Below are 18,037 nucleotides of genomic sequence, written 5' to 3'. Positions count from 1 at the left end.
AAGACATAGTGAGTGGAAGACTGAGCGCAGTCCTCGTACAATAGAAGATGTCTGATGTTTGACAAGTATTGTTTGCAGAAATGAGTACATGTTCGACTGATTTTAAAATGTGACTGTTACTAGACCATAATATTTCTTTTTAAAAAAATTTTTATTAGATATATTTCTTTACTTACTTTTCCAATGTTTTTCCCCTTCCTGGTTTCCGGTCCATGAGCCCCCATCCCTTTTCCCTCACCCTCTCCCATATCGGTTTTCCTGGGCTGGAGAGATGGCTCAGTGGTTAAGAGCACTGACTGAAAGAACCAAAAAAAAAAACCAAAAAAAACCAAAAAAAAAAAAGAGCACTGATTGCTCTTCCAGAGGTCTTGATGAATCCAATTCCCTGCAACCACATGTTGACTGACGACTATCTATAATGAGATATGATGATCTCTCCTGGTGTGTCTGATGATAGCTACTGTATACTTATATATAATAAGTACTTCTTAGTAAGTCCAGACATTTCTATAATCCATGAATCTCCTAAGTGACTTTAACCTCAGGAAAATGCATGCAATTTTTATCTACCTTTGGACACTGCTATTTTAGGATCCTGTATGAGAGCATCTCCTTGGTTTCTCTATTTCATGTGTATTTACACTAAGGAGAAATTGTGGCTATGTAGCAGTTTGTAATATGTTCATCAAGTTTGTCTTCTGAGAATAGAGCATTTTCTATTTGATTCTATGAGGGTATGTTGAAAGCTCTTCATCTAGAAAAACAACAAGTGTTTTTCCCAATTATCCAGCATTTTTAGATGCAGGGAGTCAATTACTGTATATTTCCATTTAAGTTCTTCTTTATGGATTTTAAAATAATATAAACTTATATTCTTTGTGCCACATTCAAACAGTTAAAATATTGTAGTGCTTTACTTAGATATTTCGATATCCAGTCTGAGGCTGCTTTATCACTGTGAGCTGCTCAAGGTTAAGAAACCTGTTTCTATATAACCTATAGCCCTATAGTGAGGGGCTGTGTGAATGAAGAGTGGCAATTTAATGATTTTTGAATGTGACTCAGTGGACCAATGTGTTTCTATAAAGCAGTTTCACCGGTTCTATGGTATGGACAGTGCTAGCAATTAAATTGCCATTTATTTGTAAATGAAAACTGTGCATTTTGTGATTCCCCACAATGGAAGAGTAAGACTGTTAGAAGGGGCCTCATTAATATTAATAATCATCTTAAACTAGAAGCAGAATAATTGACTGATAATGAATTAAGCTTAGTCTCAACAAGAACAAGGTCAAGTTTGTCAGTTAATGATTTTCTCTTAATCTAGGCTAGCATAAATATTTTAACTTCTTGATGGTATCCTATTAAGTTGTAAATAGGCATATAAGAAGATATTTTATATTTAATAATTTTGATTTTCATGTGTCAATATCCTGTAATTCCTAAAGAACATTGTTGATTTGAAAGCATGCATCCTAAAAGAATAGAGTTAATTTCAAGACCAAATAAAAAGTAAACTCTCTTCTCTGCATTGCAGGGAGAATCGGGAAGAAAATTCCATATAATACCTAAGAAGATCCAAAACATTTTTAGAAAATCTGGAGTTTATGTGTGTTCTCGAGGAGAGCCAGTACCTGATGTATGGAAAGCAAAAAAATCCATAATGGTAATTCCCCTAATTTGAGAAGTAACCTATTTCCTTTTGTGAAGGGGAGTGATGGGTGTTTGTGCCTATGCCTTCCTAGTGCAAGTAGTGAACGAGTAGAGAAAGATCAGCCTTGAGCATTCCCTTCACACTCTCCATATCCTCACTCCTTGCCAGTCACTGCATTAGGCAGTGCTTCTCAACCTTCCTAATGCTGTGACCTTTAATACAGTTCCTCATGCTGTGGTGATTCCCAACCATACAACTGTTTTGTTGCTACTGCATCAGTGTCAGATTGATAATATCATCAACTGTAATGTCGTATTGGTATTTTCAGAAGGTCTTTGCCAACCTGTGTGAGACTGTTCTATGCCCTCCTCCAATAGGGTATGACAGACAGGTTGAGAATCACTGTCATAAAATGTAATAATAGTAAATTAGACTATGGAAACAGAAGAAAAAACAGAAAATGAGCATGTTTTTAACTCACTGAGGAGAACTCATAAAAATACAGAAACCAAATAGTACATGCTCCTGGAAATAGGTACAGTCAACATGAAAGCGACCACCATAGTTGTGTTTCATTTACTTTGGATTGACTGACTTTATGTGTGTGAATGTTTTGCGTGTATTCTGTCTGTATACCATGTGCGTGTGCTTCCCACAAAAATCAGAAAAGGTCATTTCATCTTTGTTCTTGTTGTTCCAGAATTTTGTCAGCCAATATTATCTGTTTTACAAAGCAAAGCCAGGTGTCCTGGAGGAGCAATGAATGTTTTAAACTCCTCAGCCCCTTTCCAGCACACGGATTTAATATGTTTGATAGGCAAAAAGATTAAAATTATCATCAGGGGAAATAAGAAGTCAGTCTTCTGATATTTCTTAACTTCCTGGACAGGACCTCAGCATTCTGGTTTTACCCATTGAAGTCCAAAGTACTTATAGGCGAGGTGCCCACAACAGGAGGCTGGGTATGTTTCTGTACACAGTTAATTCATGAACTCATAAATCAGGCAGGATGGTCTCTGTCAGTTCAAGGACATTCTGTACTTAATTTATTTGGGGAGTAGGAGAAGGTAAGTTGAATTGTAGGTATCAAAAGAGAACTTGTATGAATCAATCTTTCCCTTCCTCTGTTTCCAGTCTCAGGTATCAAATTCAAGTTGTCAGTCAGGCTGCCAAGTAGGTTTATCACATTGGTAGTGTGATTTACACTTTGGTTAGCATTAACAGACAAACAGTAGATAAACTCTGCATGTGTGTGTGTGGGGGGGGGTTATTTAACATTAACACAAATGCTAAGCAGTGCATGGGAGGATCAGACAAAGAGATGGGAGTTCATGTGATTGAACACTTGGCCACTGATGGGAGATTGTTTAACTTTCGGGGTCTGGCCTTGCTAGCAGAAGGTTTTCAATGGTAGATTTTAATGGCTATGACTACTTGTGGTACCAGTACTGTGTTATCTGCTTCCCGGTCTACCAGCATGTGAGAACCAACAATGTACTGCCAAAAGTCAGGCCTCCCTGTTCCTTCCTTGAAATAAGTGACTGGTTTTCCCCATCAGATATTTTGTCACAGAAAGTACAGAAACAAATTCAAAAGTAACAGCCATCTTTCCTGTTTAAATCCCCTTTCAGAAGTTACAAAGCAAGCAGAAGGGTGTGTCTGCTGATCTTACACACACTACTTACTCCTTCCTCCACTGCATACTGTCAACACGTAGCTAACTACCTTCCTCTAGACCTCTAATTTCATCATTAGGAAAGAGGAAGTTCAGATATAATTATTACACATAATGGAATCATTAGAAACTGTAATTTACAGAAACCAAACTCAAATGCTCTTCGTTTATGCCTAGATCAATTTGGTTTCCAATTAACTACTACAGGTGATGAACCTGAGTAATTTTTATTCTAGGAAGACCTTAGCAAAGACATAGAACTCAGGTACTTTAATAAAGAGAAATTCACTCGGCAATCACCTTCTATTGCAGTGAAAAGTCATTAGAATTTTCTAAACTAAAATTTCTAATGCAAACACATTTTATCCTAACTAGAATTTTATGATGCTATAGAATGTACAAATAATTGTGATGAATATAGTAACTAAATTTTATATGCCCATGATTAGAATACAATCCACAATATCATTACAGCAGTGGGATCTTACAGAGACAACTAAGACAAAGGTAGTTTCCATTCTTCCAAGGAATAAATGTCACTGAAGTAAAACTAAACATCATTTCTGATGTTAAATTTGAATAAAACCAAACGAACACAAGACTTCCCACAAGACTACATGGCAAATGCGGTGTAATGAGTATAAAATAAAAAAATGAAAGACCTTATCTAGTTAATACCAGTTCTCTACCCCATGCTAGCGGAATACCAGGTATAAGTCATTATAAACAAGTACAGCCAGCAGGATTTACAATGACACAGGCACATTTCAAAGGTGATGCCTAGTTTGGCTGAAAGAAAAAGATCACATGAATGAGAAATTCACACTTACTACATTTCATTTTTATTCTAAACGGCTATACACCAATCTCTCTCCTTTTATTTTAAAAGCAGTAAATATATATACATATATATACATATATACATATACTTGCATATATATGCATGTATACACATCTTCTCACGTACACATATGTAGTTACAAATACATACATGCGTATAAGTGCACACACATGTGTATATGCATATTTGGCAGCCAGATGGTTCAATGGGGTAGTGATAAGTAGTCTGGTAACACATTGCATATGAAAACATGACTATGTGTGTAACATACCCCATGGTTTGCTATATTCAAGTCTGTCTTTCTCAGGAAATCCAAGGAACTTAAATTCTCTCATGATCCATTTTAATAGTGTGAACACTAAGAGGAAATGCATGCTTCTTCAACATTATTCTTTGATCAACAGTCCTCCTTCACCTGTTCTGTTGAATCTTCTCTGTGATATATTGCTTGTTGATGCAGAGAATGTTTGACGTGTCAGTTTTGCAAGTAAGAAACATAAATCATCCTCAAACCTGGCACTGAAAGTCAAAAGTAGACTGCCATGTTATGGGTTTCCCTGAGGTGTAAGGAAGAACAAACATGTGAAGATCTTATTTCTTATGCAGTATGAGTCAATGAGGCTTCCCATTTACAATGCAGCATCAAACCCATTCACAAGCCCAACTTCCTGAATTTATCTATTTAAATCAACGAGTGTTCCGGGCATCCTATCTAAGCTAGCGTTATGGAATTTGATAACACATTTTGTGACCAAATCCCCTGGGTAACACCACTTCACAGCTTTGAATGAATCCTTCAGACTCTGTTAAATACACTCTTATTGTAACTAGCTGATGCTTATGTTAGTCACTTTCTATAGTTGTAAAAAATATCATGGGAAAGAAAATGTTTAGAAGAAAGAGATGGTGTGAAGTGGGTCTCTTGGTTAAATTGGATACAGAAATCACCATCATGATTCAGGCAGACAAGCATGACGATGAAGCAGCAGCTGAGAGATCACATCTTGACCTACACAGGAAAGAGAGAACTTAGTGGAAATGACACCAGTCTATTGAAATCTTTTTTTTTATTAACTTGAGTATTTCTTATTTACATTTCGAGTGTTATTCCCTTTCCTGGTTTCTAGGCCAACATCCCCCTAATCCCTCCCCCTCCCCTTCTCTATGGGTGTTCCCCTCCCCATCCTCCCCCCATTGCTGCCCTCCCCCCAACAATCACGTTCACTGGGGGTTCAGTCTTAGCAGGACCAAGGGCTTCCCCTTCCACTGGTGATCTTACTAGAATATTTATTGCTACCTATGAGGTCAGAGTCCAGAGTCCAGGGTCAGTCCATGTATAGTCTTTCGGTAGTGGCTTAGTCCCTGGAAGCTCTGGTTGCTTGGCATTGTTGTTCATAAGGGGTCTCGAGCTCCTTCGAGCTCTTCGAGTTCTTTCTCTGATTCCTTCAACGGGGGTCCCGTTCTCAGTTCAGTGGTTTGCTGCTGGCATTCGGCTATGTATTTGCTGTATTCTGGCTGTGTCTCTCAGGAGAGATCTACATCCGTATCCTGACGGCATGCACTTCATCGCTTTATCCATATTGTCTAATTGGGTGGCTGTATATGATTGGGCCACATGTGGGGCAGGCTCTGAATGGGTGTTCCTTCTGTGTCTGTTTTAATCTTTGCCTCTCTATTCCCTGCCAAGGGTATTCTTGTTCCCCTTTTAAAGAAGGAGTGAAGCATTCACATTTTGATCATCCGTCTTGAGTTTCATTTGTTCTATGCATCTAGGGTAATTCAAGCATTTGGGCTAATAGCCACTTATCAATGAGTGCATACCATGTGTGTTTTTCTGTGATTGGGTTGCCTCCTCAGGATGATATTTTCCAGTTGCAGCCATTTGCCTACGAATTTCATAAAGTCATTGTTTTTGATAGCTGAGTAATATTCCATTGTGTAGATGTACCATATTTTCTGTGTCCATTCCTCTGTTGAAGGGCATCTGGGTTCTTTCCAGCTTCTGGCTATTATAAATAAGGCTGCTATGAACATAGTGGAGCACGTGTCTTTTTTATATGTCGGGGCAACTTTTGGGTATGTGCCCAAGAGAGGTATAGCTGGATCCTCAGGCAGTTCAATGTCCAATTTTCTGAGGAACCTCCAGACTGATTTCCAGAATGGTTGCACCAGTCTGCTTTCCCACCAACAATGGAGGAGTGTTCCTCTTTCTCCACATCCTCGCCAGCATTTGCTGTCACCTGAGTTTTTGATCTTACCCATTCTCACTGGTGTGAGGTGAAATCTCAGGGTTGTTTTGATTTGCATTTCCATTATGACTAAAGATGTTGAACATTACTTTAGGTGTTTCTCAGCCATTTCGCCTTCCTCAGCTGTGAATTCTTTGTTTAGCTCTGAACCCCAATTTTTAATAGGGTTATTTGTCTCGCTGCGGTCTAACTTCTTGAGTTCTTTGTATATTTTGGATGTAAGGCCTCTATCTGTTGTAGGATTGGTAAGGATCTTTTCCCAATCTGTTGGTGGCCGTTTTGTCCTACCCACAGTGTCCTTTGCCTTACAGAAGCTTTGCAGTTTTATGAGATCCCATTTGTCGATTCTTGATCTTAGAGCATAAGCCATTGGTGTTTTGTTCAGGAAATTTTTTCCAGTGCCCATGTGTTCCTGATGCTTCCCTAGTTTTTCTTCTATTAGTTTGAGTGTATCTGGTTTGATGTGGAGGTCCTTTATACACTTGGACTTAAGCTTTGTACAGGGTGATAAGCATGGATCGATCTGCATTCTTCTACATGTTGACCTCCAGTTGAACCAGCACCATTTGCTGAAAATGCTATCTTTTTTCCATTGGATGGTTTTGGCTCCTTTGTCAAAAATCAAGTGCCCATAGGTGTGTGGGTTCATTTCTGGGTCTTCAATTCTGTTTCATTTGTCTATCTGTCTGTCTCTGTTCCAATACCATGCAGTTTTTATCATTATTGCTCTGTAATAGTGCTTGAGTTCAGGGATAGTGATTCCTCCTGAAGTCCTTTTATTGTTGAGGATAGTTTTAGCTATCTTGGGCTTTTTGTTGATGAATTTGCAAATTGTTCTTTCTAACTCTTTGAAGAACTGGATTGGTATTTTGATGGGGATTGCATTGAATCTGTAGATTGCTTTTGGTAAGATGGCCATTTCTACTATATTAATCCTGCCAATCCATGAGCATGGAAGATCTTTCCATCTTCTGAGGTCTTCTTCAATTTCTTTCTTCAGAATCTTGAAGTTCTTATTGTACAGATCTTTTACTTGCTTGGATAAAGTCACACCGAGGTACTTTATATTATTTGGATCTATTATGAAGGGTGTTATTTCCCTAATGTCTTTCTCAGCTTTTTCTCTTTTGTGTAGAGGAAGGCTACTGATTTATTTGAGTTAATTTTATACCCAACCACTTTGCTGAAGTTGTTTATCAGCTTTTGTAGTTCGTTTTGGGATCACTTAAATGTACTATCATATCATCTGCAAATAGTGATATTTTGACTTCTTCTTTTCCCATCTGTATCCCCTTGACCTCCATTTGTTGTCTGATTGCTCTGCTTAGAACTTCAAGAACTATATTGAATAAGTAGGGAGAGAGTGGGCAGCCTTGTCTAGTCCCTGATTTTAGTGGGATTGCTTCAAGTTTCTCTCCATATTGTTTAATGTTAGCAACTGGTTTGCTGTATATGGCTTTTACTATGTTTAGGTATGGGCCTTGAATTCCTATTCTTTCCAGGACTTTTATCATGAAGTGGTGTTGAATTTTGTCAAATGCTTTCTCAGCATCTAATGAAATGATTATGTGGTTCTGTTCTTTCAGTTTGTTTATATAATGGATCACGTTGATGGTTTTCCGTATATTAAACAATCCCTGCATGCCTGGGATGAAGCCTACTTGATCATGGTGGATGATTGTTTTGATGTGCTCTTGGATTTGGTTTGCCAGATATTTATTGAGTATTCTTGCATCGATATTCATAAGGGAAATTGTTCTGAGGTTATCTTTCTTTGTTGGGTCTTTGTGTGGTTTAGGTATAAGAGTAATTGTGGCTTCATAGAAGGAATTCGGTAGTGCTCCATTTGTTTCATTTTTGTGGAATAGTTTGGAGAATATTGGTATGAGGTCTTCTATGAAGGTCTGATAGAATTCTGCACTGAATCCGTCTGGACCTGGGCCCTTTTTGGTTGGGAGACCTTTAATGACTGCTTCTATTTCCTTAGGAGTTATGGGGTTGTTTAACTGGTTTATCTGTTCCTGATTTAACTTTGGTACCTGGTATCTGTCTAGGAAATTGTCCATTTCCTGCAGATTTTCAAGTTTTGTTGAAAGCAGGCTTTTATACTAAGATCTGATGGTTTTTTGAATTTCGTCTGAATCTGTAGTTATGTCTCCCTTTTCATTTCTGATTTTGTTAATTTGGACACACTCTCTGTGTCCTCTAGTTAGTCTGGCTAACGGTTTATCTATCTTGTTGATTTTCTCAAAGAACCAACTTTTGGTTCTGTTGATTCTTTCTATGTTCCTTTTTGTTTGTACTTGGTTGATTTCAGCTCTGAGTTTGATTATTTCCTGCATTCTACTCCTCCTGGGTGTGTTTGCTTCTTTTTGTTCTAGAGCGTTTAGGGGTGTTGTCAAGCTGCTGACATATGCTCTTTCCTGTTTTTTTCTTCAGGCACTCAGCGTTATGAGTTTCCTCATAGCACAGCTTTCATTGTGTCCCATAAGTTTGGGTATGTTGTACCTTCGTTTTCATTAAATTCTAAGCAATCTTTAATTTCTTTCTTTATTTCTTCCTTGACCTGGTTATCATTGAATAGAGCATTGTTTTATTTCCACGTATATGTGGACATTCTTCCATTATTGTTATTGAAGACCAACATTAGGCCATGGTGGTCTGATAAGATGCATGGGATTATTTCTATCTTTCTGTACATGTTGAGGCCCGTTTTTTGACCAATTATATGGTCAATTTTGGAGAAAGTACCATGAGGAGCTGAGAAGAAGGTATATCCTTTTGCTTTAGGATAGAATGTTCTATAAATATACGTTAAGTCCATTTGGCTCATGAATTCTCTTAATCTGTCTAGGTCTCTGTTTAATTTCTTTTTCCATGATCTGTCCATTGATGAGAGTGGGGTGTTGAAATCTCCTACTATCATTGTGTGAGGTGCAATGTGTGTTTTGAGCTTTAGTAAGGTTTCTTTTATGTATGTAGGTGCCCTTGTATTTGGGGCATAGATATTTAGGATTGAGAGTTCATCTTGGTGGATTTTTCCTTTGATGAATATAAAGTGTCCTTCCTTATCTTTTTTGATGACTTTTGGTTGAAAATTGATTTTATTTGACATTAGAATGGCTACTCCAGCTTGCTTCTTCTGACCATTTGCTTGGAAAGTTATTTTCCAGCCTTTCACTCTGAGGTAGTGTCTGTCTTTGTCTCTGAGGTGTGTTTCCTGTAGGCAGCAGAATGCAGGGTCCTCGTTGCGTATCCAGTTTGTTAATCTATGTCTTTTCATTGGGGAGTTTAGGCCATTGATGTTGAGAGATATTAAGGAATAGTGATTATTGCTTCCTGTTATATTCATATTTGGATATGAGGTTATGTTTGTGTGCTTTTCTTCTCTTTGTTTTGTTGCCAAGACGATTAGTTTCTTGCTTCGTCTAGGGTATCTCTTGCCTCCTTATGTTGGGCTTTACCATTTATTATCCTTTGTAGTGCTGGATTTGTAGAAAGATAGTGTGTAAATTTGGTTTTGTCCTGGAATATGTTGGTTTCTTCATCTATGTTAATTGAGAGTTTTGCAGGATGCAGTAACCTGGGCTGGCATTTGTGTTCTCTTAGGTTCTGTATGACATCTGTCCAGGATCTTCTGGATTTTATAGTTTCTGGCGAAAAGTCTGTGTGATTCTGATAGGTCTGCCTTTATGTTACTTGATCTTTTTCCCTTACTGCTTTTAATATTCTTTCTTTATTTTGTGCGTTTGGTGTTTTGACTATTATGTGACGGGAGCTGTTTCTTTTCTGGTCCAATCTATTTGGAGTTCTGTAGGCTTCTTGTATGCTTATGGGTATCTCTTTCTTTAGGTTAGGGAAGATTTCTTCTATGATTTTTTTGAAGATATTTACTGGTCCTTTGAGCTGGGAGTCTTCACTCTCTTCTATACCTAATATCCTTAGGTTTCATCTTCTCATTGAGTCCTGGATTTCCTGTATGTTTTGGACCAGTAGCTTTTTCCGCTTTACATTATCTTTGACTGTTGAGTCGATGATTTCTATGGAATCTTCTGCTCCTGAGATTCTCTCTTCCATATCTTGTATTCTGCTGGTGAAGCTCGTATCTACAGCTCCTTGTCTCTTCTTTAGGTTTTGTATTTCCAGGGTTGTTTCCATGTATTCTTTCTTGATTGCTTCTATTTCCATTTTCAATTCCTTCAACTGTTTGATTGTGTTTTCCTGGAATTCTTTCAGGGATTTTTGTGACTCCTCTCTATGGGCTTCTACTTGTTTATTTATGTTTTCCTGGAATTCTTTCAGGGATTTTTGTGATTCCTCTCTGTCGGCTTCTACTTGTTCTCTAAGGGAGTTATTCACGTCTTTCTGGAAGTTCTCCAGCATCATGATCAAATATGATTTTGAAACTAGATCTTGCTTTTCTTGTGTGTTTGGATATTCCGTGTTTGCTTTGGTGGGAGAATTGGGCTCCGATGATGCCATGTAGTCTTGGTTTCTGTTGCTTGGGTTCCTGTGCTTGCCTCTCGCCATCAGATTATCTCTAGTGTTACTTTGTTCTGCTATTTCTGACAGTGGCTAGACTGTCCTATATGCCTGTTTTTCAGGAGTGCTGTAGACCTGTTTTCCTGTTTTCTTTCAGCCAGTTATGGGAACAGAGTGTTCTGCTTTGGGGCGTGTAGTTTTTCCTATCTACAGGTCTTCAGCTGTTCCTGTGGGCCTGTGCCCTGAATTCACCAGGCAGGTCACTTGGAGCAGAAAAGTTGGTCTTACCTGTGATCCGGAGGCTCAAGGTTGCTCATGGGGTGTTGCTTATGAGCTCTCCGCGGCGGCAGCCACCAGGAAGTTCTGAGCCACCCTTTCCGGGAGCTTCTGTGCACCAGGGTTCCAGATGGCGTTTGGTGTTTTCCTCTGGAGTCAGTAATGTGTGCAGAGTGCAGTCTCTTCTGGTTTCCCAGGCATGTCTGCCTCTCTGAAGGTTTAGCTCTCCCTCCCACGTGATTTGGGTGTAGAGAACTGTTTATATGGTCAGTCCCTTCAGGTTCTGGCGGTGTCTCAGATGCCAAAAGAAAGCACTGTTGTTCTACTCTGTTTCCAGCTCTGTCTCTCTATTGAAATCTTAAACCTCATCCTGGCAACAGTTTTACTACAAAACAGCCCCACCACCTACTCCTTTTGAAAATAATTCAGCGCTCTGCACAGCAAGCATAATGTGAGCCTATGGGGCTGTTGACATTCAAGCCACCACAGAGGTGCTGGATGAGGTCTTAATATACATCCTGTAAGTGTAGCAATAGTCATGATGTTACAGAATAGTTGACGATACTGTGCCCTCCTCCCAGATTGCGTTGTTTACTTATAAACAAATTTCTACTAATTGCTGTGGTTCAGCCTTTGCACAGACCTTTAATCTCTCAAACTGGAATGTAGACATTTCCTTAGTACCCACCCTTAATGCTAAGTAATCAATGTAACCTTAGTTTATAGAATGAAGCACCTCATTTAAAAATGATGCTTAATTGCATGAAAGAGAAGGTGATTATCCAGAGAAAGATTTGGTATAAAGAATATTCCCAACTCTCTCACGAAGGAATAAGAAAAGTGGCTACTTGAGGGGTAGGGCAGCAGAAAGTACAAAAAGACGGAGAGAGAGAGAGAGAGAGAGAGAGAGAGAGAGAGAGAGAGAGAGAGAGAGGAGGGAGGGAGGGGCGGAGGGAGGGAGGTGGCCTTTTTACTTGGAGAGTTTCAGTGCAGAATGAACCATAGAATATGAAGGAAAGAGAATATTACAAAATCACTATTTAGAGGAAGAGCAGAGCAAAACATCAGAGGCCAAGAGTCACATTTTGTCCTTTCTATTTATATATTTCCATCTTACAAGGAAAAATGACTTCAGGTAGCAAAGAGCAGAAGAAATCTAAGTATAAACCTAAAGAGATCCACAGTAAAGACTTTGAAAAACTCTGGGCCAATTACTCAAGCAGACAGGAAGCAGACTTCACTGAATGTCACTGAATGTAGTGCTAACTTTCGACAGAATACACAAATAGTTTGGGGACTATGAATCCAGGTTCTGACATTATCAGAAGGGTGATAGAATGAATAAAATCAGTAAATTTTCAATCAAAAGTATCACTGCTAATTTTCGTTTTAGGATGAAAAATATAAAACAGATAATTTCTATGCTGTGTCTTCTGAGCATAGAAATTCTATTCCTAAGGCTACTGCTGATCGTGAAGCTTCCACCTCTACTGCTGACAGCCTGGATGCTGCCGAGCCTGACCCAACAAATTCTACAAATGCTACTGACTGTCTGGCTGCTCTTGAGCGTGAGCTGACTAATTCCAACAACACTGCTGACTGTCTGGCTGACCTTGAGCCTGATCCGACGATTTCTACCAATGCCGCTGACTTTCAGGCTGCTGTTGCACCAGAGCCAACTATGTCCACCCACCCTGCTGACTGTCTGCCTGATGTGGAACCAGAGCCAACTATGTCCACCCACCCTGCTGACACTCTGGCTGCTCTTGAGCCTGAGCTGACTACTTTCAACAACACTGCTGACTGTCTGGCTGACCTTGAGCCTGAGCCAAACATGTCCACCCACCCTGCTGACAGTCTGCCTGATGTGGAACCAGAGCCAACTATGTCCAATCACCCTGCTGACACTCTGGCTGCTCTTGAGCCTGAGCTGACCAATTTCAACAACACTGCTGACTGGCTGGCTTACCTTGAGCCTGATCCGAGTATTTCTACCAATGCCGCTGACTTTCAGGCTGCTGTTGCACCAGAGCCAACTATGTCCACCTACCCTGCTGACTGTCTGCCAGATGTGGAACCAGAGCCAACTATGTCCACCCACCCTGCTGACACTCTGGCTGCTCTTGAGCCTGAGCTGACTAATTTCAACAACACTGCTGACTGTCTGGCTGACCTTGAGCCTGATCCGACTATTTCTACCAATGCCGCTGACTGTCGGGCTGCTGTTGCACCAGAGCCCGCTATGTCCACCAACCCTGCTGACAGTATGGCAACTGTTGAGCCTGAGCCGACTATGTCCACCCACCCTGCTGACATTCTGACTGCTGACGAGCCTGCACATAATACTTCTACCAAAGCTGCTGACTGTCTGGCTGACCTTGAGCCTGAGCCAAACATGTCCACCCACCCTGCTGACAGTCTGCATGATGTGGAACCAGAGCCAACTATGTCCAATCACCCTGCTGACACACTGGCTGCTCTTGAGCCTGAGTCCACTAAATCCTCCAATGCTGCTGACTGTCTGGCCTATGTTGAGCCAGAGCCAGCTATGTCCACCCACCATGCCGACAGTCTGGCTGCTCTTGAGCATGAGCTGTCTCATGCCAACAAAGATGCTGACTGTCTGGCTTCTCTCAAGGCTGAGCTGATTAATTCCACCAATGCTACTGATTGTCTGGCTTCTGTTGGGACTGAGACAACCATGTCCACCCAGCCTACTGACAATTTGGCAGCTGTTGAGCCTGAACATAATAATTCCACCAATACTGCTGACGGTAAGGACTCTGTTGAACAAGAGCCAGCTAAGCCCACCTACCGTGCCGACAGTCTGGCTGCTCTTGAGCATGAGCTGACTAATTCCAACAACACTGCTGACTGTCTGGCTTCTCAGAAGGCTGAGTCAATTGATTCTACCAATGCTACTGATTGTTTGGCTTCTGTTGGGACTGAGACAACTATGTCCACCCACCCTGCTGACAATATGGCTACTGATGAGCTTGAGCCTACACATTCCACCAATGCTGCTTACTTTCTGGCCGCTCTTGAGCCCCAGTCCACTAATTCCTCCAATGTTGCTGATATTCTGGCTTTTGTTGGGTCTGAGACAACCATGTCTACCCACCTTGCTGATATTCCTATTGCTCACGAGCCTGACTATAATGATTCTACCAATGCTGCTGACAGTCTGGACTCCGTTGAGCCAGAGCCAGGTATGTCCACCCACCGTGCCGACAGTCTGGCTGCTCTTGAGCATGAGCTGTCTCATGCCAACAAAGCTGCTGACTGTCTGGCTTCTCTCAAGGCTGAGCCAACCATGTCCACCCAGCCTGCTGACAGTTCGGCAGCTGTTGAGCCTGAGCCTACAATTTCCATCAGAGCTGCTGATTGTCTGGCTAATGTTCTGCCTGAGCTAACTATGTCAACCCACCCTGCTGGCTGTCTGGACTCTGTTCAGCTTGAGTCATCTATGTCCACACACCCAGCTGATAATATGGCTACTGATGAGCTTGAGACTACAAATTCGACGAACGCTGCTTACTGTCTGGCTGCTCTTGAGCCTGAGTCGACTAAATCCTCCAATGCTGCTGACTGTCTGGCCTATGTTGAGCCAGAGCCAGGTATGTCCACCCACCGTGCCGACAGTCTGGCTGCTCTTGAGCATGAGCTGTCTCATGCCAACAAAGCTGCTGACTGTCTGGCTTCTCTCAAGGCTGAGCCAACCATGTCCACCCAGCCTGCTGACAGTTCGGCAGCTGTTGAGCCTGAGCCTACAATTTCCATCAGAGCTGCTGATTGTCTGGCTAATGTTCTGCCTGAGCTAACTATGTCAACCCACCCTGCTGGCTGTCTGGACTCTGTTCAGCTTGAGTCATCTATGTCCACACACCCAGCTGATAATATGGTTACTGATGAGCTTGAGACTACAAATTCGACCAACGCTGCTTACTGTCTGGCTGCTCTTGAGCCTGAGTCGACTAAATCCTCCAATGCTGCTGACTGTCTGGCCTATGTTGAGCCAGAGCTAGGTATGTCCACCCACCGTGCCGACAGTCTGGCTGCTCTTGAGCATAAGCTGTCTCATGCCAACAAAGATGCTGACTGTCTGGCTTCTCTCAAGACTGAGCTGATTAATTCCACCAATGCTACTGATTGTCTGACTTCTGTTGGGACTGAGACAACCATGTCCACCCAGCCTACTGACAATTTGGCAGCTGTTGAGCCTGAACAAAATTCCACCAATACTGCTGACGGTAAGGACTCTGTTGAACAAGAGCCAGCTAAGCCCACTTACCGTGCCGACAGTCTGGCTGCTCTTGAGCATGAGCTGACTAATTCCAACAACACTGCTGACTGACTGGCTTCTCAGAAGGCTGAGTCAATTGATTCTACCAATGCTACTGATTGTTTGGCTTCTGTTGGGACTGAGACAACTATGTCCACCCACCCTGCTGACAATATGGCTACTGATGAGCTTGAGCCTACACATTCCACCAATGCTGCTTACTTTCTGGCCGCTCTTGAGCCCCAGTCGACTAATTCCTCCAATGCTGCTGATATTCTGGCTTCTGTTGGGTCTGAGACAACCATGTCTACCCACCTTGCTGATATTCCTATTGCTCATGAGCCTGACTATAATGATTCTACCAATGATGCTGACAGTCTGGACTCCGTTGAGCTAGAGCCAGCTATGTCCACCCACCATGCCGACAGTCTGGCTGCTCTTGAGCATGAGCTGTCTCATGCCAACAAAGCTGCTGACTGTCTGGCTTCTCTCAAGCCTGAGCCAACCATGTCCACCCAGCCTGCTGACAGTTCGGCAGCTGTTGAGCCTGAGCCTACAATTTCCTCCAGAGTTGCTGATTGTCTGGCTACTGTTCTGCCAGAGCTAACTAGGTCAAGCCACCCTGCTGACTGTCTGGACTCTGTTCAGCCTGAGTCATCTATGTCCACACACCCTGCTGATAATATGGCTACTGATGAGCTTGAGCCTACAAATTCGACCAACGCTGCTTACTGTCTGGCTGCTCTTGAGCCTAAGTCGACTTAATCCTCCAATTCTACTGACTGTCTGGCCTATGTTGAGCCAGAGCCAGGTATGTCCACCCACCATGCCGACAGTCTGGCTGCTCTTGAGCATGAGCTGTCTCATGCCAACAAAGATGCTGACTGTCTGCCTTCTCTCAAGACTGACCTGATTAATTCCATCAATGCTACTGATTGTCTGGCTTCTGTTGGGACTGAGACAAACATGTCCACCCAGCCTACTGACAGTTTGGCAGCTGTTGAGACTGAACATAATTCCACCAATGCTGCTGATGGTCTGGACTCTGTTGAACAAGAGCCAGCTAAGCCCACACACCGTTCCGACAGTCTGGCTGCTCTTGAGCATGAGCTGACTAATTCCAACAACACTGCTGACTGTCTGGCTTCTCAGAAGGCTGAGTCAATTGATTCTACCAATGCTACTGATTGTTTGGCTTCTGTTGGGACTGAGACAACTATGTCCACCCACCCTGCTGACAATATGGCTACTGATGAGCTTGAGCCTACACATTCCACCAATGCTGCTTACTGTCAGGCTGCTCTTGAGCCTGAGTCGACTAAATCCTCCAGTGCTGCTGACTGCCTGGCCTATGTTGAGCCAGAGCCAGCTATGTCCACCCACCATGCCGACAGTCTGGCTGCTCTTGAGCATGAGCTGTCTCATGCCAACAAAGATGCTGGCTGTCTGGCTTCTTTCAAGGCTGAGCTGATTAATTCCACCAATGCTACTGATTGTCTGTCTTCTGTTGGGCCTGAGACAACCATGTCCACCCAGCCTGCTGACAGTTTGGCAGCTGTTGAGCTTGAACATAATAATTCTACCAATGCTGCTGACGGTCTGGACTCTATTGAACAAGAGCCAGCTATGCCCACCCACCGTTCCGACAGTCTGGCTGCTCTTGAGCATGAGCTGTCTCATGCCAATAAAGCTGCTGACTGTCTGGCTTCTCTCAAGGCTGAGCCAACCATGTCCACCCAGCCTGCTGACACTTTGGCATCTGTTGAGCCTGAGCCTACTTTTTCCACCAAAGCTGCTGATTGTCTGGCTACTGTTCAGCCTGAGCTAACTAGGTCAAACCACCCTGCTGACTGTCTGGATTCTGTTCAGCCTGAGTCATATATGTCCCCACACCCTGCTGACAGTTTGGTAGCTATTGAGCCTGAACTGACTAATTCCACCAAAGCTGCTGACTTTCTGGGTGCTGTTGATCCCGAGTCAACCAAATCCATCCACCCTGCTGACAGTATGGCAGTTGATGAGCCTGAGCTGCCTAATTCCAACATTGCTGCTGACTGTCTGGACGACCTTGAGCCTGATACGACTATTTCTACCAATGCCGCTGACTGTCAGGCTGCTGTTGGGTCTGAGACAACCCTGTCCACCCAGCCTGCTGACAGTTTGGCAGCTGTTGAGCCTGAGCGGACTAATTCCACCAAAGCTGCTGACTGTCTGGACTCTGCTGAGCCAGAGCCAACTATGGCCACCCACCATGCTGACATTCTGACTGCTGTTGAGCCTGAACATACTAATTGCTCCAGTACTGCTGACTGTCTGCCTGCTGTTCAGCCTGAGTCCAGTATGTCCACCCACCCTGCTCACAGTATGGCTGCTATTGATGCTGAGCCTACAGATCCTGCCATTGTTGCTGACTGTCTGGCTGCTCTTGAACCTCGGCTGTCTGTTACATGTGCTGCTGACAGTAGTGTGTTAGTTGAGAGTCATGACTCAGGACCAGCTAGTCACATTGGATTGGATTATGTAGTTGATTTACCTCTTTACAAGGAGAGTACAAGGTACAAACCCCATGCTGACCCAG

General features: G+C 42.5%; 1 protein-coding gene across 1 annotated transcript; it reads left to right on the top strand.

The window, feature by feature from the left end:
• The first annotated feature begins 1,516 nt into the window (after positions 1–1,516).
• Positions 1,517–15,534, top strand: LOC134482361 (uncharacterized). Its single transcript, XM_063275850.1, has 2 exons — positions 1,517–1,666; positions 12,571–15,534. Exons 1-2 carry the CDS (start codon positions 1,664–1,666, stop codon positions 15,529–15,531), a joined length of 2,964 nt encoding a protein of 987 aa, XP_063131920.1. The 5' UTR covers positions 1,517–1,663; the 3' UTR covers positions 15,532–15,534.
• The last annotated feature ends 2,503 nt before the right edge of the window (positions 15,535–18,037 follow it).

The sequence above is a fragment of the Rattus norvegicus genome, chromosome 16, assembly GCF_036323735.1.
Source record: "Rattus norvegicus strain BN/NHsdMcwi chromosome 16, GRCr8, whole genome shotgun sequence".
Lineage (NCBI taxonomy): Eukaryota > Metazoa > Chordata > Mammalia > Rodentia > Muridae > Rattus > Rattus norvegicus.
Note: the sequence above shows the minus strand (reverse complement) of the source record. Positions and strands in the feature narration are given on the sequence as shown.